This window comes from Drosophila subobscura, chromosome A, assembly GCF_008121235.1.
Source record: "Drosophila subobscura isolate 14011-0131.10 chromosome A, UCBerk_Dsub_1.0, whole genome shotgun sequence".
NCBI classification, from domain to species: Eukaryota; Metazoa; Arthropoda; class Insecta; order Diptera; family Drosophilidae; genus Drosophila; species Drosophila subobscura.
Window position 1 is genome coordinate 23,429,562 of NC_048530.1, and position 25,026 is coordinate 23,454,587.

The 25,026-nt window shown below is 47.7% G+C and overlaps 3 protein-coding genes across 6 annotated transcripts; all 3 read left to right on the plus strand.

Moving 5' to 3' along the window:
• The first annotated feature begins 51 nt into the window (after positions 1–51).
• LOC117903503 (rho-associated protein kinase 2) lies at positions 52–11,459 on the plus strand. 3 transcript variants are annotated; one of them, XM_034815606.1, is made up of 11 exons: positions 52–1,098; positions 1,163–1,200; positions 1,282–1,384; positions 4,606–4,751; positions 4,816–7,704; positions 7,768–8,042; positions 8,151–8,344; positions 8,418–8,611; positions 8,673–8,778; positions 8,841–9,065; positions 9,209–11,459. In XM_034815606.1, the coding sequence occupies exons 3-11, from the start codon at positions 1,362–1,364 to the stop codon at positions 9,243–9,245; spliced, it is 4,089 nt and encodes a 1,362-aa protein (XP_034671497.1). In that variant the 5' UTR covers positions 52–1,098; positions 1,163–1,200; positions 1,282–1,361; the 3' UTR covers positions 9,246–11,459. The 3 variants fall into 3 exon arrangements, with proteins under 3 accessions (XP_034671497.1, XP_034671477.1, XP_034671486.1); XM_034815586.1 differs by having other exon boundaries at positions 9,380–11,459; XM_034815595.1 differs by having other exon boundaries at positions 8,178–8,344; positions 9,380–11,459.
• A 3,007-nt stretch (positions 11,460–14,466) lies between these two features.
• On the plus strand, positions 14,467–19,938 carry LOC117903598 (brain acid soluble protein 1 homolog). 2 transcript variants are annotated; one of them, XM_034815840.1, is made up of 3 exons: positions 14,467–14,812; positions 18,932–19,437; positions 19,521–19,937. In XM_034815840.1, the coding sequence occupies exons 1-3, from the start codon at positions 14,796–14,798 to the stop codon at positions 19,667–19,669; spliced, it is 672 nt and encodes a 223-aa protein (XP_034671731.1). In that variant the 5' UTR covers positions 14,467–14,795; the 3' UTR covers positions 19,670–19,937. The 2 variants fall into 2 exon arrangements, with proteins under 2 accessions (XP_034671731.1, XP_034671730.1); XM_034815839.1 differs by lacking the exon at positions 14,467–14,812 and adding an exon at positions 18,674–18,711 and having other exon boundaries at positions 19,521–19,938.
• Positions 19,939–23,446: 3,508 nt separating this feature from the next.
• Positions 23,447–24,352, plus strand: LOC117903601 (probable 60S ribosomal protein L37-A). The gene is made up of 4 exons (XM_034815842.1): positions 23,447–23,545; positions 23,797–23,932; positions 24,010–24,172; positions 24,253–24,352. The coding sequence occupies exons 1-3, from the start codon at positions 23,543–23,545 to the stop codon at positions 24,153–24,155; spliced, it is 285 nt and encodes a 94-aa protein (XP_034671733.1). The 5' UTR covers positions 23,447–23,542; the 3' UTR covers positions 24,156–24,172; positions 24,253–24,352.
• Positions 24,353–25,026: the final 674 nt, after the last annotated feature.

Consider the following 25,026-nt stretch of genomic DNA (forward strand, 5'->3'; position numbering starts at 1 on the left):
GAAAATGATACCGTATGTTTTGGTATATCTTTTAGTAATAAATCGGTCACACTGGGCCTAACATTGAAAGAAGTGCAACGCGTAGCGTCTAATTAAAATTAATTTCGATAATTGATTGATTTGGCCGCAGTCAAGTCGTGAAATAGCAAAATTGGCGGCCAAAGTAGGCGCCTTTTTGCCGCCCCCGTCTCCCTTCGAGTGACGCACGTCGGTGTTCACCGTGTGCCTTGTTATTGTTGTTGTAGCATTTGCTTTGCTTTTGCTACGTTCGACGTTCCGACGAAAAAAAGTGTGTTTGTATTTATTATACGTATACATATCAGTGTGTGTTTCGCGTGTGTGTCTGAGCGCGCGCCCGCCAGTGTGAGTGTTTGTGTGAAAAGGTATCGTAAAAATGTACAACAAATAAAAGTCGAAAACATTTAAGCGCAAGCTCCAGAGATTTTCGCCTGTTGCTACCATCAATCGGACCCAGGCCAGAAGACTGTGAGTCGTGCTTGTTCCTGTGCCCAGTGCCAGCTCCAGCACTAGGGTCCGTGCCAAAGCCAGTTCCCGTGCAACTGTTGCATGCTGAATCGCGCCGCGCAGCATTAAGCCAAGCCGTGCCGTGCGTCGAACTGAGAACCAAGGCCAAATCAAAGCGGATCCAAGGCACCACAAACGACAGCATACAAACCCCACCATCGATACTGACGGACACTATTGCTGAATCCTGAACCCACCTGTTGAACTAAAGCAACAATTAATTTATTAACTTACGGGCCCAACGCACGAACTGGGCCAAGTGTTTGCACACTCTGTCACGCACCTGGGAACGCCGTGAGCTCGCGGTGACCCCGCCAGTGTGCCGTCCGTATGTGGCGTTGGCGGTACTCCAGCAAAAGAACCCAAAACCGAATCCCAATTCCCAAGTGGATCTGGTGGTTTGACAGCAGTGAACAAACAAACGGCAAGCGACGCTCGTGACCTCATCGTCAGCAACGATCAACAGCGGCAGCGGCAGCTTTGACGCGTGCCCCTCCCCCACCCCACCTCCCTAGCATAACCACTCGCAACTCAAATACTGATCCTCCTGATATTTTCAGAGACCCTAAAAAGGTAAAATTCGATTTATATTATGAAAGAGTACCAAAAATAATGCAACTTTCCTATGGTTTTTCAGGCTGCTTCGAGAGCTGCTCGTCGGCAGGGACTCAACAGGTGAGACATCCCCTAACCATTAACCATCCAAAACAACAACTGGCATTACTAATTCCGCATCTGATGCGAATTCACTTGCAGGAGCACAGCTGTAGCTGTATGCTTGCGCTTGGTGGTGACCACAATAACGACGGCAACTATCCAACTGGGACGTTCTAGCCATGGACGTGGAAAGGCGGCGTCGGTGAGTGAGAATGTGCACGAGATATGTGTACTTCGCGTTGTGTTGCGTTACCAGCCACGATACGATTACGATTACGATACGATACGAGATGAGAATGAGATGGCGACCCAAAAGCGACTGCGCTACACTCAATTAATTGTCACCTGAATGGCAGCCGCAGCCATAGATTTTTTCGATTTGTTAGGCAGCAAATTTTGAGCTTTGTTTGCAATGGCAAAACAACAAAATACATAGGCTAAAAAGTAATAGACTGACCGACCGACCGCGCTGGCAGCAAACACCTTCCATAATCTCATGTTCAAAGCGACAGCGACAGAGAGCGGCAATCAAATTGACAAGCGAGTGAACAAAACGGGGGGCGACTTTATAATAAATTTGCCATTTTCGCATTAAAATTTGTAACCAAACCGAACCGAAGCGGGCCAGGCCAGCTAGCCAGCCAGCACTGGCTGTTGCTGCTGCTGCTGCTTTTGTTGCACAGGCAACGGGCAGTCGTTGCGTTGCATCGGATGCGTGAAGCGTGCGTTTTTATCGTTGTTTGGTCCAAAGCCAAAAATTAAGACAAGGACTAGGACCGATCTCACTCTCCACTCTGAACCACCCCGCTGAATATCCCAGAGGGCGAGGGCGAGGGCATGTGGCCATGGCGAATGCCGGCCGCACTCCATTTGAGCGAGCTGGAACGGTATGTTGTGCTCTTGCTCTCCACGCTCACGCTTCCACATACACATCTACATCCATATCCACACCCACCTCTATTTCCACCTCCACTCCTACCCCCTCTCCGGGCCTCCTGTAACTGTTTCACGGAAGCTTTCTGACTGCCTGCGATGCATATAAATTCTTCAATTTTATTACTCATTTTCCACCATCCACTCAATTCCCCTACCCAAAAAGCTATCTCTGGTTCGGCCCCAAGTACAAATAAGTGCACAAAAACAACAAAATGTATAAATGTGTGTATGCATGTACCGTACATAAATGTATGTGTGTATTTATACATATTTATATTTGCGTAAGAAGAAAAGCAGAAATTCGCTAAACGGCAATTGGCAATTGCAGTGTGCGCATTTGGTCGTAAAGCCTCTATAAAAACTAATTGCAAAAAGTAATTCTGTGTGAAAGAGATTCGATACAATTCGCCAGCCCCCGCACCCGCACCAAACTCTCTACTCGCTAGAGAGCCACATATCCCGTTCGATCACCGTTCACCGTTCTCGTTCCCCATACGTTTCCCCGACAAAAGCTCTGAAGCCAGGATTGAAGCTTTCAATTTGTTTCAAACGTAAAATGCTCTCCAGCTTATTTGGGAAGACGACGTATAAATTAAATTGAAAATTATATTGTCTATAGGTGACGATAATGTTGTCGTCGTTGCCGTTGCCATTGTTGTTGTTGTTGTGATTATGTATTATTATGATTGTTGCTTTTGTTGTTAATAATAATGTTGTTGTATTTGTTGCCTGCCATTCGCCGCTTTGGCTAAAACAGCGAAGCGTTTTTTATGTTTTCATTTTTTGAAAATTCCACTTTCCCAAAGTTGTTTGCGTTTGTTGTTGTTGTTTCTGTTGGTCGTTGTTGTTGTTGCTGTTTTTGTTTTTGACTTTTCTGTCATGCCGTAAGTGGCGATGATGAAATCACAACAATTCAAACACCTTTTAGTATCAATTTTTATTTTAGCGCCGACGACTGTCATCGACAGCGGCTTGGCTGTCTTGGCTTGGCTTGGCCGCCTCCTCCATACCGCCATGCTCCATTCCCATCTCACTGAGCAGTCTGCCTTGTGCCGTAGATTGGTGCAAATATTTGTCTTTAGTTTCAGCTAATTGAATTTCAATTGAAGGGTGTGATCGGCTGGCATATTCCATGAACTCCAATAACCCTAGATCCTTCCAGGGCGGGAGCGTCAAAGAGAGACACAAAGCACTGCACTGATCCTGGCTATGCTCCTCAAATGAGGCGCTATCCGGCACGGACTTACCTTACCTTATGCTCAGTTTAGCTTGGGAGCAAGTTGCTCTCCCTCTCCCTCTTCCCTCTTGTCTTCTTTCTAGCCTTGCCAAGTGCTGATCTCTTATTTTCATACATGCATATGTATGCTTGCATGTGTATGTATGTACTTACAATGTATGTGCATCTGCATGTGTCAATGAATGTTGTTGAAGGAGGGGAGGGGTCAGGTTGGATACTGCTACTGTTGTTGCTGCTGGGTCGCTGATTTTTCTTTTCTCGAATTCATTCAAAACACAAACGCAGCACGAAAGCCAAAGAAAAAGGGAAAAATCTCACTGTTGTTGTATGTCAGACAGACGCAACGCAACGCAAAAGTAAGCCATATCAACGTTGCTGTCGCCGTAGACGTCGACGTCGCCATCATCGTGGAAGGCACTCTCCGGCATGGCTTGCATTCTTTCCACAATTTATCAAAGTCAACAGAGTTGCGCGATAAAGTCAAGGCCTCCTTCCACTGCTGCTGCTGCCGCTTCTGCTGCTGCTGCTGCTGCTGCTGCCCCCTCCAATACTTATGCATATTCATCTTGTGTACACACGCTGCTCTCCATTGCCTTGTTCTATTTGTCAAAGTTGTGCGTATTCGCGCCGAGCTGTGCGCTGTCTCCTTCCTCTGAATGAAACTTAATACATCTAATTATTGTACATACTAATGTGTGTAAATAATGTGCATATGCATGTATGATAAAGCGTGCAGCTGGCCACCATGCAGATTGCTTGACATGCGCTGTCACTGTCGCCCATTTGTCTACGATTTGCGCTGTCGCGCTGCAGCTCGTTGCTCGTCATAACGGTACCATTCCCAGAAACCTAGCCGATCCACCTATGCATGTACATATGTATGTATGGAGCTCTCTCTGAATCACACTAACGCTAATTGTCTGTCCTGTCCCTCTCTTTGTTTGATTCCTCCATGTGAGAGAGATGATGAGGTGTTGAAGGCTGCAAATTATGACTAATGTGCGCACTTTCCGTACATTTGTAGTTTTGTTTTGTGTTGTGTTGTTTCTTGTTTCTTTGTTTACCTATGTATGCCCTGTGGACTACAATGGCTTATAATATACACCTTATAACAACGGAAATAATAAACAAATTGTGCAGCTCTAAAGCTCTGAATCAGGGAACCACTGTGCACGGAAATTAGGATGCTTCCGCATTTGAGAACTCTGTTAACCTTTCTCTCTCTCTCTCTCTTTCTTTTTCGTGTACAGAGCGAACACGCTCGAGCGCGAGATGCGCGATCCGACCAGCATTTGCAATGTGGACTGCCTGCTGGATACGGTATCCGCGCTGGTCAGCGACTGCGACCACGACACCCTCAAGCGGCTGAAAAACATCGAACAGTATGCATCCAAATGTAAGTCCAGAAACCCAGAGATTCTGCGTACAATATAATTATGCATTTCATCCATCATCTACAGATAAACCCCTGGCGCAGCGGATCAATCAGCTGCGCATGAATGTCGAGGACTTTGACTTCATTAAGCTAATCGGCGCCGGCGCTTTTGGAGAGGTGCAACTGGTGCGGCACAAGTCCTCCAGCCAGGTGTACGCCATGAAGCGTCTGTCCAAATTTGAGATGATGAAACGCCCGGACTCGGCCTTCTTCTGGGAGGAGCGTCACATCATGGCCCATGCCAATTCCGAGTGGATTGTCCAACTGCACTTTGCCTTCCAGGATTCCAAATATCTGTACATGGTGATGGACTTTATGCCCGGCGGTGACATTGTCTCGCTGATGGGGGACTACGATATACCCGAAAAGTGGGCCATCTTCTACACAATGGAGGTGGTGCTGGCCCTGGACACCATACACAACATGGGGTTTGTGCACCGTGACGTGAAGCCGGACAACATGCTCCTGGACAATTATGGTCACCTGAAGCTCGCCGATTTCGGCACGTGCATGCGCATGGGCGCCAATGGGCAGGTGGTGTCCAGCAATGCGGTCGGCACGCCGGACTACATCAGTCCGGAGGTGCTGCAGTCGCAGGGTGTGGACAATGAGTACGGACGCGAGTGCGACTGGTGGTCTGTGGGCATTTTCCTCTACGAGATGCTCTTCGGGGAGACGCCCTTCTACGCGGACTCACTGGTGGGCACCTACGGCAAGATAATGGACCACAAGAACTCGCTCAGCTTCCCCCAGGAGGTGGAGATCAGCGAACAGGCCAAGGCCCTCATCCGGGCATTCCTCACAGATCGGACGCAGCGTCTGGGCCGCTACGGCATCGAGGACATCAAGGCGCATCCGTTCTTCCGGAACGACACCTGGTCCTTTGACAATATCCGGGAGAGTGTGCCGCCGGTTGTGCCGGAGCTAACCTCCGACGACGATACGCGCAACTTCGAGGACATCGAGAGGGACGAGAAGCCCGAGGAGGTGTTCCCCGTACCCAAGGGCTTCGATGGCAATCACCTGCCCTTCATCGGCTTCACCTACACGGGCGACTACCAGCTCCTGTCCAGCGACACTGTCGACGCCGAGGCCAAGGAGCCCAATTCGGTGAACAGCAACGCGAGCAATAACCATGCCCATGGGCATGGGCACAACCACCGCCACCGTACCTCCAATTCCAACGAGCTGAAGCGGCTCGAGGCGCTGCTCGAGCGGGAGCGCGGCCGGGCCGACGCCTTGGAGAAGCAGGACACCAGCCTGCGGCACCAGATCGAGCTGAGCGGCAAGCGGGAGGTCGAACTGCAGCGCATTGCGGCCGAGTACGAGAAGGACCTGGCGCAGCGCAAGAACAACTACAAGGTGGCCATGCAGAAGGTGGAGCAGGAGATCGAGCTGCGCAAGAAGACGGAGGCCCTGCTGGTGGAGACGCAGCGCAATCTGGAGAACGAGCAGAAGACGCGCACACGCGACCTCAACATCAGCGAGAAGGTCGTCACCCTGGAGAAGCAGCTGCAGGAGATGGAGCACAGCTTCAAGAGCGAAACGGAGAACACGCAGAAGCTGAAGAAGCAGAACGCAGAGCTCGGCTTCACGCTGAAGACGCAGCAGGAGAAGGTGCGCGACATGGTCGAGATGATCGAGACACTGCAGAAGCACAAGGACGAGCTCGGCCAGGAGAACGCCGATCTGCAGGCGCAGGTGGTGCAGGAGAAGAACCTGCGCTCCCAGCTGAAGGAGCTGCAGAAGGAGACGGAGAACAAGATGCAGACCCTCACCAATGACATTGAGCGCACCTCGGTACGAGAGCAGAAGGCCAAGGAGGACAACCGCGCCCTGGTGGAGAGGATCAGTGAGCTGGAGAAGAGCCATGCCAGTCTCGATTTTGAGCTGAAGGCGGCCCAGGGTCGCTACCAGCAGGAGGTGAAGGCCCATCAAGAGACCGAAAAGTCGCGACTGGTCTCACGCGAGGAGGCCAATCTGCAGGAGGTCAAGGCACTGCAGTCCAAGCTGAACGAGGAGAAGTCTGCCAGGATCAAGGCCGACCAGAACTGGCACGAGAAGGAGCGCCAGCTGAACATGCTCTCCGTGGACTACCGCCAGATCCAGCTGAGGCTGCAGAAGCTCGAGGGTGAGTGCCGCCAGGAGTCGGAGAAGGTGGCCGCTCTCCAGTCGCAGCTGGACCAGGAGCACAGCAAGCGCAACGCCCTGCTCTCGGAGCTCAGTCTGCTCAGCTCGGAGGTGGCGCATCTGCGCTCTCGCGAGAATCAGCTGCAGAAGGAGCTGTCGGCGCAGCGCGAGGCCAAGCGGCGCTTCGAGGAGGATCTGTCGCAGCTGAAGACCACCCACCACGAGGCGCTGGCCAACAACCGGGAGCTGCAGGAGCAGCTGGATGCAGAGCTGTGCTTCTCGCGGCTCTACAAGACGCAGGCAAGCGAGAATCGGGATGAGAGCGCCGAGCGTCTGGCCAAGATCGAGGATTTGGAGGAGGAGCGCGTCTCACTCAAGCACCAAGTGCAAGTGGCCGTCGCTCGGGCCGACTCTGAGGCTTTGGCCCGCTCGATAGCCGAGGAAACGGTGGCCGATCTCGAGAAGGAGAAGACCATCAAGGAGCTCGAGCTGAAGGACTTCATCATGAAGCACCGCAACGAGATCAATGCTAAGGAGGCGACGCTCGCCACCCTCAAGGAGGCGGAGACAGAGCTGCACAAGAAGCTCGGCCAGAAGGCCAACGAGTACGAGGATCTCGTGCAGCAGCACAAGAAGCAGCAGGACGAGCTGGGCCAACTGTGCGTCACCAAGGACGAGGAGATATCGAAGCTGGTCGAGAAGTGCAAGACCGAGGTGCTGCTCAAGCAGGTGGCCGTCAACAAGCTGGCCGAGGTGATGCATCGCCGCGACTCGGACTTGCAGAGTAAGTGTTCCTCCGAAGCGAATGAAGAGACCAAAGTATACGAATTTCCCTTCGTTTCCACAGAGCAAAAGAGCAAGGCGCGGTCCACGGCGGAGCTGCGCAAGAAGGAGAAGGAGATGCGCCGCCTGCAGCAGGAGCTGTCCCAGGAGCGGGACAAATTCAACAAGCTGCAGCTGAAGTGCCACGACCTGCAGCAGCAGTGCTCCGAGGAGCAGCAGATCAAGCAGAAGATGTTCATGGAGATCGACTGCAAGGCCACCGAGATAGAGCATCTGCAGAGCAAGCTGAACGAGACGGCGTCCCTCTCGTCCGCCGACAACGATCCCGAGGAGAGTCAGGTGAGGCACGAGATCCGCGCACACACACTTTTATATCCCGCCAAGAACACATACTCACACAAACACACACTCCGAATTGCACACGAACGCGCTTTTGGGCTTCTCTAGCACTCCTCTCTGCTCTCCCTCACACAGGACTCGGTCTTCGAGGGCTGGCTGAGTGTCCCCAACAAGCAGAACCGTCGCCGCGGCCACGGCTGGAAGCGCCAATATGTGATTGTCTCGTCGCGCAAAATCATCTTCTACAACTCGGACATAGACAAGCACAACACAACGGACGCTGTTCTCATACTCGATCTGAGGTGAGTTTCAACTTCCAAAATGCAATTTAGGATCTAAGATTTAACGCTCGTTCTTTTGATTGCGATTTTGCAGCAAGGTATACCACGTGCGCAGCGTCACCCAGGGCGATGTCATACGCGCCGATGCCAAAGAGATTCCGCGCATCTTCCAGCTGCTGTATGCCGGCGAGGGCGCATCCCATCGTCCCGACGAGCAGAGCCAGCTGGATGTGAGCGTGCTGCATGGCAACAGCAACGAGGAGCGTCCCGGCACCATCATCCACAAGGGTAAGTTCCATATCTGGAGCCATGGCTAAAGCTAAACCCTTTGTTGTTGCTTCCATTTTAGGTCATGAATTTGTGCACATCACCTACCACATGCCCACAGCGTGCGAGGTGTGCCCGAAGCCATTGTGGCACATGTTCAAGCCGCCGGCGGCTTACGAATGCAAGAGGTAAAGTAAAGGGTGCTACTAAATTGATTCCTTAATTCTGATTTGTTATTATTCCTCTGCAGATGCCGCAACAAAATACACAAGGAGCATGTGGATAAGCATGATCCGCTGGCGCCCTGCAAGCTGAATCATGATCCGCGCTGTGCCCGCGACATGCTGCTGCTGGCCTCCACGCCCGAGGAGCAGTCGCTGTGGGTGGCCCGTCTGCTGAAGCGTATCCAAAAGAGTGGATACAAGGCGAATTCATCGAACAACAACAGCACCGACGGCAGCAAGATATCGCCCAGGTAAAGAGAGAGACGAGAGCCGCCTGTTGGCCCTGATAGCCTGCACCGTTACGTCGTTGCCTGCCTTCTTCCCCTCTAGGCAGGAACCGATACTAACCAAACTAATCTAAGCAACTAACTTATCACCGTACCCCAACCCCCAGGTGTTTAGTGTGTTTCCCTCAGTGTTGGTTTCAATAATATCGAATGGTATTTCTCTCTTTTACTCTCTTCCCCCCCATCACCATCATCCTGTCTCTCGCTCGCTAACCATCATTATCATCATCTCTCCATCTCATCACCATCATCCAAACATCGCTTCAACCAATTGGCAGCCAATCGACCCGCTCCTCCTACAAGCCGTACGCTGTGAATGTGCAACGCTCCGCCACGCTACCAGCCAACTCATCGCTGAAATGAATCCAGGGACGCAGCTAGAGAAAGAGAGAGAGAGAGAGAGAGAATGCAGCGCAATAACACAGCAAACAGCAAGCAGCAAGCAGTAAACAGCAAAACAGAAAGCCGAAAGCCGAGAGCAGAAACTGAAACAATAATTGAAATTAACGCTTAACCTACCACTATCCAAAACACTTGCTAAAACAGAAAACACACATGTTGAAACAGAACCTAAATTTAAAGTGAAACTCAAACTAAAACTAAAACCTTGTGTAATGTAAGCCATTCGTCTAACGCTTCTTTAACCCATAAAACCAATAAGCAAACAAAACTAAAAGAACAGAAGAGTGCAAGATGAAGACCCACTTGCCAGCGGGCAGAGGGATGAACGATGAACCATAAACCATGAACCATAGATATGTCATTTAGATTGTACCATATACATATATATTCTATATGTATAAATATAAATACTATATTGTATGCTATGCTATGCTATGCTGACGTGCTGTTCTACTGTGGCAACCCACACACTCAGCAGCACAATGGCCAGCCAATACCACAATCAGGAGAGAGCTATACCTAGTTAAGTGAGGATCAAATCAGATAGACCTGTCGCAGCTCTTGTTTTACAACTTGATGCCTTGTAACAATTGTAACTTATTTTTTTTTGTATTATTTATTTAGCTTCTGTTGCTGTTGGGTTGCAAATCTGATTTATATTGTAAAAAGAAAAGAAAAGCAAAGAATTGTGAACGGAAAATATACAATATAGAAATAGATTATATATACACGTAGAGCATATCCCTGTAAGTCAGAGCGAGCATGCAACAGAGCAGAGCGAAAGCAAAAGCAAACGCAAACGCAAACGAAAGCAATCAAGCAACCTAATTAACCATTCATCAATCAAACAATCAATGAAGCTAAGTTCGAGCCCTTTTTACAAAGCTTTAACTTGTATTCCATTTAAAGAACACTATTTTAAAACGTATTTACACTAGCACTAGTTACTATAGACGATACGACCATACGTAGCAGGTAGTTAGTTAGTCGTAGGAATCAGATGTGGAGGCATACCCAGAAGGATGAACAAACAATCAATCAATCAGTTACTTAAAGCAAATGCAAATGCAACTTCCCATAAATGGGGATATATGTATAATCTTATATCTATATTTATAGAGCTTGACATGAATCAATCGAAACGAAACGAAACGAAACTAAGCTTACAAAAAGGAAAAGGAAAATGAAACGAATCGAAACGAAACGAAACACAGACTTTTTCTGTGTGTGTGTGTGTGTGTCTGCGTGTGTGTGTTTAAAAGGCTACATCTTAAGTATTAAATATCCAATATGTTTTAGTTGTTAGGCTAAACAAACTATTTATTTGTATTTTCTGTTCGATGGCGCTGCAGCCTTCACACTCAGCATTCTCTCTCTCACTCTCCCACTCACTCACTCACTCACTCATTTGATATGGGGCTTTTCCCTATGAAACAGACTCCAAATTGATGTATTCCTCTGGGGATCGTCGACACGTTCCATTCGTGTAGCCTTAGTATGTTGCGTGTGTGTGTGTGTGTGTGTGTTTTTTTTTGTTTGTTGTTTAGTTTGTGTACAGAGTGAGAGACGGCAGCGTATTGCATTTAAAAGTAATGGATAGTGCCCAAAAAAAACAAAGTTATGCAGAGGGTTGGGAGACCCAGAAGCCACTGCTCCATGCTTTTCAGTTGTATTTCTTAGTCGTAAAAAAAAATGAAGTCGAGCCATTGCTTTCTTTTTTTATTTTAAAAACTGTATTTTACTTGTACTATTTTATTGTCATGATGATCGATCCATTCGTATTACGTTTATGTTTATGTTTAAATATATATATTAGACTTTAGTTTAAGGCGCGTCTGCAGTTGCATTTCCCCGCAGAATTGCCTCAGAAACTGAACTGCAAACGCCCCAAGCCCAAGCTCCCAAACCACAGCCCCGAAACCCAGCAAAATAAAGTAATAATGTGTATAAAATCAACATTTGACATTTATGTTTGTATTTCTTTTTGTTCTTTATGATTTCCGCATTTATTTCTTTTGAGTTGCATTCCCCAACCAGCAACCAGCAACATCCAGCAACTCCCCCACATATCCTAATAAAAGTCTGATAGGAACGCAGCGGATGCAGCTATACAAAACGAAGAGACTGTTCCCCCCACTACTAGGGGGTCCTTAGAAATAGAAGCTAAAACTTGAAACTAAAAGATTCCTAAATGGTACATTTCGAATGAGCGGAAATGCATTCAATTCACATTTTATGCATATCCAAACATATATTACATATGTACATACATCTACATCTACATATACATATACATATGTTATGTAAAAAATAGAATTAAGTTTCGAACAGTCTGATTAAATGAGAAATTAAATTGCACGAAAAGGTTGTATGCCTGCCATGGAACCAGATTTTGTATTAGCATTGGGATTTGCATATGATTTCGGTTTACATATGTTTCGGATTCGGTTTCGGTTTCGGTTTCGTCCGCCATTATCCATGGATTTAGGGTCTCTCTTAATGGAAGGTGGAGGGAGATGTGCCCGTCGAGTATGTAGATTCGGTGGCCCAGCAGCAGTTGTCCCCGGACTCGGACAAATGGAAATTTTTTGTTTTGTTTTATTTTATTCATAATTTAACAAGTTTCTTGTTTATGTTGTGACGGCTCTTTCTGGCTTTCACAGGCGAGCGAGCAACCCAGCCGACCATTAAAATGTATCTCCAGTCTGTTCATCTGTATCTGTGTATCTACGTGTATCTGCCCGTGTCTGTGGTGCTCTTTTATTTGGCAGCTGACATTTTGTAGTTCAAGGTGAGTTGGCCAGTCAGCCAGTCAGCCAGTCGGCCACAGTTGGGCCGAAGCCCCGTGGCCCCACCAGGTGTAGTGGCGTTGAGGCCAACTAATTAGCATCGCTAAACATCCCAGGGCAGGCCACGCCCTCCCACTGACTCTGACTCTGGCTCTGGCTCTGCCTTTGACTTTTGTGGCCACATCTGGCCGAAGAACACATCTGCAAAAACGTTCAAGCCGTCCATGAGTTGAGTTGAGTTGAGTGGTGAGTGTTGTGTGTGTGGAAGATTAATTATCGCAGCGCCTAGCTTTGTCACCCATAAACCGTCGTCGCCTATCAGCCAGCAGCCAGCAGCCTGACCAGCCAGCACACCTCAAAACCATCAGCATACACACCATCCACCTAATCAGTTCAAGGCCCCGGCGAACCCACAAAATATGCATAAATATTTCTGGTGTTTCTTCTGCTGTTTTTACAGCCTTTTAATTTGGTGTCATCGGCATACTGGGTCCCCAGTCGCAGCCGCCACATCTTCATCACATGGCAGGGTGATGATCATCAATGCCTCGGCCATGCATGCCATGCCATGTCATGAGCTGCCTCACTCAACTTGACAACCCAATGAAGGATCGCTTTGGGGTGCCATCCTGAAGTTATCCTTGGCACTTTTTGGCTTGATTTTGTTTTTTTGGATACTTGAAGTTGCGTAAACTAAAAAGCGTTCACGTTTGTGACTATGGCCATTAAATGTATATGTTCCTTGGCTGCTTTATTTATGGATTTGAACAACTCTTAGCAATAGTAGCTACTGCTGCTGGGTCCTTTGCTTCACTAGAGTTATTATTGCGGTTATTATTTGCATCAATTCAATAGATAACTTAATTCAATCGCTCAACATTTATTGTAAAATCTGCAATAGCAGGGAGCCCTCTTGCTCTTCGTGCTGACTGACTTTGATCTCCCCAACAGGCTGGTAAATTGAGTCCAAGAGCTATTTAGTAGCTACTGGTTAGGAGACCTATTTGTACACACAGAGAACAAAATGATTGAAATTGTAAAATTTGCATTTGGATCTGAAAATGTTTGCCAATAGATTTGACTCGAGGGTGGATTTAAATTGGATTATTTCAATTTAGATATATTTTAATTTAAGTGCTGAAAATCATTTCTGTGTAATTCCAAGTGATTTCTTTTTAATTAAACACAGTGAATAATCAAATTCAAATATGAATGAGCTTCTGTTTACCATGCATTTTTGTTGTTGAGTGTTTAAAATAGCTGCAGGAGCGAGGCAGTGGCTGTGGCAGGACAGGGTGTGCCCGATTCGTGGCTAACCTTTCTTTTGGCTCCCTGATTTTCCCCCCTCGATCCCTTGAACTCCTTGATCTGCAGCCACAAGATTTACATGCGCTACAGATGGGCCGCCGCCGCTCGCTGGTGTAGCTGGAGACGAGATGAGACGGTGACGGAGGGGGCTTGGTCTTGATATCGGGATTTACCAGATCTCAGCCAAAAAGCCAAAAAGCCAAAACAACAATTGGCTTAAAATCAATAAATTAATTAATAAAATATACAAATTGCAAACCTCGCCTGAATCTCACTGCTGCCAGCGCCACCGCCAGCGTCACAGTCGCAGTCGCAGCCACAGCCAACAGCACTGCTCGCTGCCGAGATTGCGTTTCTTTGGTTGGTTTTCGGATTGGATTGGATTGGATTCGGGCAAAACCTGTCATAAGCAAAGCCACCACCAGCCTGGCAACGATGTCGCCGTGACAAATTGGCTGTGAAGCCGAAGCATAAGGCCCCAAAAAAAAACTAAAACCAGAAGTGCTCCTGCACTCTTTGCATACTTACTCAGGCAGCAATCCGAAATCCGAAATCCGAAATCCCAGTGCCAGTTCCAGACCCAGTGCCAGATCCAGCAGCAGGCCCCAGCCATGGCAGCATAGATCCGGGGTGGTGGTGGTGGTGGCGATGGCGGTGTCGGTGTCGGTGTCGATTGGAGGTGCTGGCGGAGGCGGCGGCGGCACAGTTGGCTGTTGGCTAGGGCGGCGGTCTGAACCTGTTGTTGGCCGGGCCAGGCCAGGCCAGGCCAGGCGAAATCTCAACTCTGTCTCTGCCAGCTTCGCTGCTGGCGTCGCTGCCACAAAATATTGGATGGCCGTAGGTTAACTTTGTGCACACGGCATAAGTAACGTTCAGTCTGCCTCTAGAAGTCGATCGTGATCGTGTGGCCCAGTCAGTTCCGCTCAAGCTCGAACCAACAATCTTCAATCTTGTGGCTCTCTGTCTGCCTTGCCTGTCCATCTACTATCTGTCGTCCATCGTCCATCGTCCGTCCTCCGTCCCCACGTCGTTCGCTGTATTTTTTTTCTAGTTTAAGACGTGCGCGTTTTGAATTCTTTTTGTTGGTTCCAAATCTTCGCTTGGACAAGTTCAATTTTTGTACAACAATCAAAAACACACACCAATACCAACACACACACACACACACACACACACACACACAAATCGCGACAAAATGAAGTACTTCAACATGTGAGTGATCCATCCAGCCATAAGTATAATGAAATATTTTTAAGTGTCTCTGAAAAACTGAAAGTGACTTCTTTTTTTTTTGGTAACTTATTTGTGCAAAATAAATTAGCATTTTAATGTATGTACAGTGATAGCTTATACATTTTATGTACATTTTTCTTACATATTTATGCAGACTCTCCCAGCTTCGACATTTTGTACGACACCCCCCTTGAAATCGTGTTGCTTGGCTCCGACCTCTCCTCAGAGCTGTTACATGGGTAGATATTGGCTTGCAACCTTTTTGGGACACGATAACCACCTAAAGAACGGCCAAATGCAGGTGTAACAAACAGACAGACGGACAGAGAGACAGAGTCTTGCCTCGACTTATTGCCAATTTGAACTTTAACACGGCACCGAGACGAGACGAGACGGAGACTGCAACTCAAACTGGAACTGAAATTGAAACTGAAACTGAAACTGAAACGTTGAAATCAAAGCCGAAAATGCCAAAAGTCTCATTATGATGATGATGGCGATGATGATGATGATGATGATGATCATGCAGCTCAGCCTGAACGATGCTGATGCTGAATGCTGATGAAGTTGTCACGGGATGGGATGGCTGAGTTGGCTGGCATTTGCCGGCACGGCACATACATAATTCTCACAAAGAAATGGCAAAAGTTAAGTCCCCACAGACAGCAGTCACTGCTAAAGGCAATGCGATGATAGATGGATGTACATTTGTATGCTTGAATCTCGGGGGTTGGGCGGGGAGAAAAACCTCAAACGACTCAAGCGCTGCCTCCGGAGTTGGAGTGCAAACTCGAGACAGCGACAGCGACAGAGACCGAGTCCGAGTCCGAATCCGAGTTGATCATAAGAGAAGTTTCAAGGTCGTCGGCAGCTGATGCTGATGCTGCTGCGTTTGCCGTTTGCCGTTTACCGTTGTTTCGTGATTCTCCTCCTTCTTCTTCGTCACCATGTGATTTGTTGTTGTTGTTGTTGTTTTTTCAGTTTGGAAGTCTGGGCGCTGGCACCTAGCAAATTAAGCATATTGGATTAATTATCAGACGTTAGTTGTTGCTGTTGGGTTGTCTTATAAATTAACGGTTGCATTTTTAATACGAGCTGACAGACGGACACACACTAACGAACGCACACCGACACGGCGCATGCCTGCATCTGCATACATTTATTGATAAATATACATATGTAGTATGTAATGTAGGCATGTGCAATATACTAAATACATATGTACATATGTAAGCATAGTATATGAAATATATATATGAGTTTATCGCTGAGTTGTATGCGGGAATTAATCACTCTTGCAGCAGCAGCAGCAGCAGCAGCACCAGCACCAGCAGCAGTAAAGCAACGTTGGTTGGACAGAGACAGAGACAGAGACAACAAGCGCCAGGTTGACGCCAAGATCAGGATTTTAGTTTAGTTTCGGTTTTTTGTATGAATTTTGTTGGTTTTGTTGTGTTTGGCTTACATGCGTTTCATTTCATTCGCGCGAATTATGCAATTTTGTATTTAAATAAATAATACATGAGGGAGTTGGACGGATTGAGATCATAGCCTACATTATACATACACATACACATGTACACATGTATGTATGTATGTACATATGTTTAATATTGATAAGCATGACAGCGGGCAATACTTCAAGGGCTCTTTGGCATCTCAAATTGGCAATTGATTGCATTTTATGGGCCAAAACCAATTCAGTGTAAGCCAAAGTAAACATATACATATGTACATATGTATGCACATACACGACACTCCGCCACAAATCAAAAGACTCAGGCAACAAAACTTGCAGTACGCTCCACATACCACTCGTGCCTCCAATTGGCATGGAGCCAGGGGCCAAACCAAAGCAAAGCCTTAGCCAAACACGTACATGCACGTGCATACACACATATGTATGTACATACACAAGAGGTTAGGTACGGACAGACACAATGCACCGTTATTGAACCCACTTACCGTACGCCACTTTACTGTAATTCCAAATTGAATACGAATTTGATTCGAATTCGAGTTTGGTGTCGAATGTGCACGTACATACATACACACATATGTGCATGCATACATGTGTGTGTTGGGTAGCCACCACACATGGTGGTGGGTGGAGTTGTTGTAGGGAGTTTAATGAGGGCGCCAGGGCAATTAGAAAACGTGCATGCGATAGGCTTTATGTACAGATGTATGTTACTGGGGCAAGTGTCACCACTGTTGGTAGTCGAATCGTTTAGACAATCGCTACTAGAATAAGTCAGAGCAATCTGGTAGCCGGAACTTCAAGATCAACTTCAGCTGAAAGAAGCTCGACAAGTTTTGCTTCCATGTCCGCATTGAGCCATTTTGCCAAATTTTTGATGAGCAAATCGTTGTGCAAAACCAGAAGTGAGAATAAGAGACTTGTCATGGAAGAGGCAGCATCAGCATAAAGACACGAAATCAAATTCATTAAAAGTCAAACCATGCTCTTAAAAAACCGCTAATGAAGATGGTAATGATGAGATGATGCTGCACATTAAACAAGTGGTTCCGCCTTCCCTGGCCGCCCGGCCCTGGCTACGAAGTTCTCGCCAGGGAAGCGACCGACAGCGGCATCGTGGCCGACTCGCGTTGGCGGCGATGCTTATCATAAATTTGCAAATAATGTCGGCTTATATAACTGGTTGAGAGCTTGAGAGGCACTAAAGACTGCTTTACACAAATACAAAGCACCGTTTGGTCTGGCAGCTAGTGCATACCCCGGGCCACGGGTCGTGTTGGGTCTGTAGTTTGCATTGTTAGGGGCGGATTGGATTTGAGTTGAGTTGAGTTGAGTTGATGTTGTCTTATGTTGTATTCCCGTTGGCCAATCCGAAACCGGTTGAGTTTGCGAAGAAGCAGCCCTGGCCGAAGTCAAATGTCAGCCCCGTTGCAGGAGTGGTGTTGGAGTTGCCTGCCGTGATGTGAATTTCGATTGAGAAGCAAATAAGTTACAGATTCCAGGCACGTAGCCTGGCGTGGAAAGCCAACGCCTTTCACCTTTGGCGTTGCATAATTTGGTTTTTGTCTGGGCCTTATCTGCATCTCCGACGGATGACCCTAAAAAGTGTTTGGTACTCGACCTGAGTCAGTGATGAAAATTCTCTGACCTTTGGGCAGTGAGAGAGAATAACAAATCAAAAGGAGAAACAATACCTGAAGGCAGTACAAGCCTTTTGGCATGCACACATTTTACCGTTATTAGCCAACTGCAATGTGCGCACTTAAATTGATTCTGGCGTGGCGCGCCGCTGTGGCGTGGCTCTTAACTGGTTTGTTTTGTTTTTTTTGTTGCCCATTTTGTTGGTGCCTTTTTTGCATAAGCACCTGTTTCCTTTGGCAACACTGGCAGCGCACACAATCACACACAGACTGCAGTCAGCTGTCCGCCCCCTGCAACCTAGCACCAAGCACCAAGCTCCAAGCACCCATGTGCTGGCTGGAAAAGAATTTCAAAACGAGTTCGGTGCCCAGCTCTTTTGTTTTGCATAAAAAGTGAGCATTGAGAATGAGCCACCACCACACTGACAGGGTATCATCGTCATCGTTGCTGAAGCAGCAGCATCAGCAGAGGAGAGAAGCAAAAAGCAGCAACAGAAACAGAGCAACATTCATTCGCATTCGAATTCGAATTCGAATTTAGTTTTGGCTTCGGCGTGGAGGCAAAATCGAAATCGAAAGTGAACAAACCCGTTTGCCTGACCTTTACACATTAATAACTGTTAGCACATCGCGATCTGGCAGCGCCGACGCGACGCCACGATATCAAAACTATAAAACAATACAAAAAAATGAAAAAAAAACTGAAAACCTCGAACTAATCTTACAGGAAAATAAATGGCATTCAAGTGGCGACAAATGTATGCTTTAGGCTTATGTACGATCACATATCATAAATGCGTTTGCACATGTCTTTGCGACTTCAGGTTCTGTACGGAATAACCCGTCTGGCTGGCTGGTCGGGCAGACCGACACGTCTTTCCACTGGAAGTCGCCAGAAGAATATTTGCATTTCATTTGCTCCTCCACTTTCCGATTAGAAACTAAACTCGGCCCTCCCTTCTCGTTTACATCTTTCAGCTGCCTGCTCTTCATCATCTGCGCCCTGTGCTATGGACTAGTGGCTGCCCAGGAGGAGGGCGGCTCCGTGTCGCCAGCCAAGAGAATTGCCGCCCTGCGCCGTCCCGTTGGCAAGGCGGCCAAGCCGACCACCACGACGACAGCGGCTCCGGCCCAGAACGATGGCGGCGAGGGCGAGGAATACGACGAGGAGGCGGGTCTGGGCGACCATGGGGAGGAGGGTGATGAGGCGGGGGCGTCCGCCAGCTCCACCACAACCACCAGCACAGAGGCGCCCAAGAAGGTGGGACCCGTAATCCGGCCCTTCCGCTCCAACGACGACTTTCTCAACTCCCTGAAGCGCCGCCAGCAGAACGCCAAGAAGCATCGCGCCGAGAAGGTGCCCGCCAGCAAGCCGGCCAAGAAGAGCGACGAGTCCGCCTCGGGCGAGCAGGAGGATCAGGCACCGGCTGCCGCACCAGCACCGGCCTCGGCACCATCCAAGGGCTTCAAGGGCAACTCGGCATGTAAGTAGTGCATCTCAGACTCCCTGTGCGTGACCTCTGGCTGACCTTCGACCACCACTGGCGTGTGACTTTTCCTCTTGCAGTGAGCCGGCGCAAGCTTGCCAAGCCGGTCAAGGCGACGCCCGAACAGGCAGAGGACGATGCCGCCGCCGAGGAATCGGAACAGCAGCAGAAGGAGGAGGCAAAACCGAAGCGTCCCATCGGTCGTTTGGCCTTGAGGAAGCGCAACTGAAGCAGCGCACCGCCCAATCAGTGGACATCCTGAGATCACTCCGGTCCTTCTCTCCCTTCTCTTTCTCTCTTTCCTTTTTCCATTCTCCGTTTTCACACATCACCCACACCACTCATGCCACACACACACACATGCATACACACATACATACTAAATGGCTAGCTATATGGCAGCCCGGATCTGCCCTTTAGTTCTTAGTTCACAATTCTTTTTTTGTGTATGTCTAAAATATTTTGTAATTGTAATTTTATTTTGTAAACACAACACAACACAACACAACCACACACTCCACACGCACACACACATCTATGCACCCAAAAACAAAACACAAACAAATGTGAAATTAACCAGCAAATCCTTCCCCCATTCAACGTGTTCATCCATATGTATGTGTACGCATGTATATTCGCTGCAATATACACACACGCCGCTATATGTATGTAGGAGTGTGCACAATTATGTATATTTCACGACCATTCATCGAGAAATCAACCAATCAACCAATCAACCAATCAATCGATCAACCAGTAATAAAAACATGAAAATTGTAATCGACTTCTCTCTTTTTTTTGTTGCCTGCATTTTGTTTTTTGTTTAGTTCAGACTTGAAACGTGCAACACGTTCCCTTCCCAATAAGCAATTAATATCTGGGGACTGTTCTATTACCTCTTCGAGCTTTCTAGCTGGTCTGTTCCTGATGGAAAGACACAAATCAATGGCATTTTCTGTTGCATATAAGGCAGCATCATTTCTTTATCAAAGGCATGTGATTCATCATCGATTTAATTCAGCCCGCTTGTCGCCGATGGATCCAGCAGTTGTAGTCGTCTGGAAAACGCCTCTCCCGCGTACCTATCCAGAAACTGCATCCTCTCCTGTGAAGCCACCACTTCCGAGAAAGTCCATTCGCCATCAGTGAGCTGCATTCCGAGTCCATCGAGGTCTCGCAAATCCGCATAGAGGGGACAAACACATAAAATGTGTTGCCAATCCTCGCGCTCTGCGCCGCATAGACATGCAGGCGTGTCGCTCCGGCTTATCTTATGCAGAAATGCATTGAGTGATCCATGACCAGTCAGCAGGAACCCTGCGCGCAGCGTGAAGCCAAACCTTCGCTCGCTGTAGACGAAGCTTACGTTCGGGATGAAGCGGTGCGTCACCCGGCCTGGGGAGTCACCGTCATCCCATCTGCGTTGCCACTCGCTCAGCATGCATTCGTCCAGTAGCGCCATCTTCTGCTTCCAGCTTTGATTTGCCAAATCTTCGCCGTATAGCCAATCACTCTCCTCCAGCGGGTAGCCACGCTTTAGCTTGAATCTGATTGCCAGGTGTCTGGCGACCAGATCAAACGGGGGGGCCCCAGCAAGTACTTGCAGTGCCATGGTGGACACTGTACGGCATACCGGTAGGCATCCAATCAGGATGATCCTTTGGCACGCAAGCAGGTGCCTCCTGGCAACTGTCTGCGTCGTCGTCGCGACAGACCAAACCGCGGCACCAAATAGCGCGCAGGGCACCATGAGTCCGGCATATATTGTCCGCTTTGCGCGGGGACTGAGACCCCAGTCGGTCCGCATTACGCGTGATAATGCCCCTACGACTCCGGTCAGCTTACCTCGCAAGCCCATGATGTGCGGGATGAAGTTCAACCGCTCGCTGACCGTGATGCCGAGGTACCGATATTCGCGCTTATATGGCAGGCTTGCTCCTGCAAACCGTACCAATGGCGGCCGTTGAAGTTTGCCCTTGAGCAGCATGATCGCAGTCTTGCTAGTTGAGACGGCAACGCCGACATCAACTCCCCAAGCGCCTACGATGGACATCAGGTCTTCTCCTTTTCGCTCGAGCTCTGTACGGGCGTTTCCCTCGATGAGGAGGAGCAGGTCGTCGGCATACGCGCTGAGCGCGCCATATGGCTCCAAGCGCTGGAGCAGCACGTCCATCAAGATGTTCCATATGAATGGACCACTTATGGACCCCTGTGGGCAACCTCTTGTCACCGGAACAGTGGCTACTCCATGCCTGCTGACAATGCTCGCACTCCGGCCGGAGAAGAAGCTTCGCCACAAGCTTGCTTCACGGCAGCCCAGCTCTAGGAGACGACGTAGCGCAGCATTCCACTCAACGTTGTCGAAGGCTCCCTTGAAATCCACGAAGATTCCGAGCACGTATTTCGCCCGACTGGCTGAAACCGTGCTCACGACGTGCTTCCAAGCATCCTCCACACAGCGTCCTTCGCGAAATCCAAATTGCCATCTGCAGCCATCCGGTATGGTGTCCTTCAGACGATTCACCATGATTCCCTCTAGTACTTTTCCCAGCACTGGCAATAGACATATACCCCGATATGAAGCAGGGTCCGTCCTGTCCTTATCGGGCCCCTTCAAGAGTGGAACCACCCTAGGGTGCTTCCATTCCGCAGGGAAATATCCTGTCTCCAGGCAGCGGGTGTACAACGCAGTCATTTGCTGAGGGATGGCACGCCACACTGCCTTGCAAATGGCACCTGTGATGCCGTCCATGCCGGGAGAGCTGCCTTGGTACAGTAAGTACATCAATTGTCCGACTTTCAAACACCTCCAAGCTGATGGTCCACCTCCAGGTGTAGCTCATCTCAAATCTCGAATCCCGCTTACATTGCTTTGTGAAGTTTATGTATTTTCGAATTGCAAAAATGGTAAGTGCTAATTGTTCTCAACCCAATCCCTCTGATCACCCAATGGAGTCTCTGCAGCAGTCTCTACGACTAGAATGGACAGCCGTCCCTCGCAGGCATTCTTGAAGTGAAGTATCAATAAGTATTTCAAGTACGCATCTAAATTAATCAAATCGTATCAAAATTGCGTCGGCGAATCCTCCACAGCAGGAGGAGGATCTGACAGGGTAAATGAATAGTGCTCGACTTTCGATGGAAACTCTCCAAATCAATCAAGTGGGAAAATGCATTTCGGAAAGAAAATGATTTCGCAAATAAAAATAAAAAAAGTCAGCAGTTTTTTCAAGTTAAATAATTTGTGGTTTGAGTGAAATGTCAATCTACTGTCAGCACACCATGTTGATATAGTCGGCCCCTATCGATATATGTATGTTAACAGTACGACTGTGCTGTTAGGCGCATTTGCGCTCAACAGTACGCTGTTGTGCACAGCTGGTTGAAACGCAAAAATGAGTCCAGTAGAACGGAACCGGACCGGCTTTTGTTGTCACACCAATTTCCCGGCGGGTCATTTCGAAAAAGGTAACCTTCAAAACTTGTTAGGTAATTTTAAGAAAAGGAAATTAACAAATTTCCTTGATGGTAGGGAAAGAGGTGGTTGATAAAATATTTGTCATCTGGTTCCAATGAATGCCAATAGATTAACTTATTTTCCATATTTATTTGCAATTCCAACGAATTTAGCAGTTCATGGTAGTTCTAGGTAACAAAAATGTCAGTCTAAGAACAAGTCATAATTTCATAGGCTACAAAAAGCAGCATTTAAACAAAATTGTAATATTTATTAATGGAAATAGTCTACCATAATGTAGCAAATGTGTAATTACCCTGTAGTTACTATGTACAATTTTGTGTGTACAATTTAATAGAAAGGATTCCTAATAAAAGAGTAAATTGTAAAGAATTGATTATTCAATCGAATACAATTAGGGCTGAGTGGTGGTGCTGAGTGTCCAAACTAGCTTTTATAATTGCTTTTAATATACAAATGTTAGAATATGATTTTAAGCGGTATTTTTCTGTATATTTTTTATATGAATATCGGTAAATCCTCGGTCACACTAATGCCCATCTGTCAAATGCAACTCTGCCAGCACGCCACCTTCTGACAGGTGACAGCCGCGTCTCTTTCTTTTTTCGCCATTCGCCACACAAGATGGTAAATGAAATTTCTGTGTTGGACCAAAATAAAATCGCTAAATTATTGTGACATCAGTGAACATTTTGTGTTAAAAAAATTGTTTTTTATATGTGAAGGAGTTAATAAATGTGAATTGAACTGCATTTGTCGCACACCGCCTGCCAAAAGGGCTCAATTCCACAAAAACAACAAACCTGGCGATTTTATTTTTGTTCATATCGATCGTTTGATCTACGGATTCAATACTAATAAACTTTTTGCCTTTACAGACGAAGGGAACCTCCAGCTTTGGTAAACGCCATAACAAGACGCACACTTTGTGCCGTCGTTGTGGACGTTCCTCGTACCACATCCAGAAGTCGACTTGCGCCCAGTGCGGCTACCCAGCCGCCAAGTTGCGTTCGTGTAAGTATATTCCCATTTAGCTGTTGTTTAGCTGGAATTGACTCGATACTAACTTTTTCTTGTTTCTCTCCATGCAGACAACTGGTCCGTTAAGGCCAAGAGGAGGAAGACCACCGGCACTGGCCGCATGAGCCACTTGAAGGTTGTCCGTCGTCGCTTCCGCAATGGATTCCGCGAGGGCACCCAGGCCAAGCCCAAGAAGGCCACCCAGTCCGGCAAATAAGCCACAGCGGTTTATTCCTTGGCCAGTACGGACAGCATCATCGCAGCAGCAACAAAACAACAACACAAAAGAAAACAACCTTCATTTGCTGTAGAAAATCAGCCTTAAGCCGGATTTTGGCTTCGAGAAGCTTCTTCCCGCTTGGGGAAGCAAAGCTTTTTTTCAGCTAATAAATGAACGTTATTTGGTTAAGTGAATTTTGTGCTTATTTTTTTTCGTTGAATTGTGTGAACAATGTGCCCGCCCTCAAAAGGGAGACTCCGCAGCCACAGTGAGACCACGAGTTGGTACAGAAATGTGCTTATTTTTTTTACGCCACTTTTTTTTTAACGTGAAAGCAAGCAAAAGATGATGCCGCATACATTCCGGTGGTTTTGTCGCCTGTTGCAGTCCCGATCTGCCGTCTGGGCGTCAGTTCCAGTCCCGCCATGCAGCTCCACCACCGAAGGGAGCCCTGCCTGCGGATTGGAAACGCGTTCATAATCATTTGTAACATCCGGCACAATATATAGAGACAAAAGGAACGACGCTGAATCGTTATTCGGTGGAAATTTTTGGTTTGTTTGATGCCAATACCAAAGTGGTAGCAGTTCCCACATTAAACGCTGCTGGACATCGATGCATAATTGTATTGCTTCCAGATTGCCTTCTTAGTTATGGGGCCTGGATGTTCTAGCTTTAAGCAAAAGGTTGGCCACAAGACGTTCATTGTCTCTTGGGGTTTCTCCATTCACTGGGCATAGTTCATTCGTATGTGCTGTGTGTGAGACATGCGACTGGTTTAACTGTTTAGCGACCTGACTTATCACTGGAGCTGTGCTAAGGAATGAGTTTCGGAGTGCAGAGCCAAAGCGTACCAGTATCAGTAGTA

Excerpts from the sequence above, each read along its gene's own strand:
- LOC117903598 (XM_034815839.1), top strand. The coding sequence starts at position 18,689 with ATGGCATTCAAGTGGCGACAAAT. Across the intron at positions 18,712-18,931 it reads GCATTCAAGTGGCGACAAAT|CTGCCTGCTCTTCATCATCT; the intron begins GTATGCTTTAGG and ends TACATCTTTCAG. Across the intron at positions 19,438-19,520 it reads CTTCAAGGGCAACTCGGCAT|TGAGCCGGCGCAAGCTTGCC; the intron begins GTAAGTAGTGCA and ends TTCCTCTTGCAG.
- LOC117903503 (XM_034815586.1), top strand. The coding sequence starts at position 1,362 with ATGGACGTGGAAAGGCGGCGTCG. Across the intron at positions 4,752-4,815 it reads CGAACAGTATGCATCCAAAT|ATAAACCCCTGGCGCAGCGG; the intron begins GTAAGTCCAGAA and ends CATCATCTACAG. Across the intron at positions 7,705-7,767 it reads CCGCGACTCGGACTTGCAGA|AGCAAAAGAGCAAGGCGCGG; the intron begins GTAAGTGTTCCT and ends TCGTTTCCACAG.
- LOC117903601 (XM_034815842.1), top strand. Across the intron at positions 23,933-24,009 it reads AGCCGCCAAGTTGCGTTCGT|ACAACTGGTCCGTTAAGGCC; the intron begins GTAAGTATATTC and ends CTCTCCATGCAG.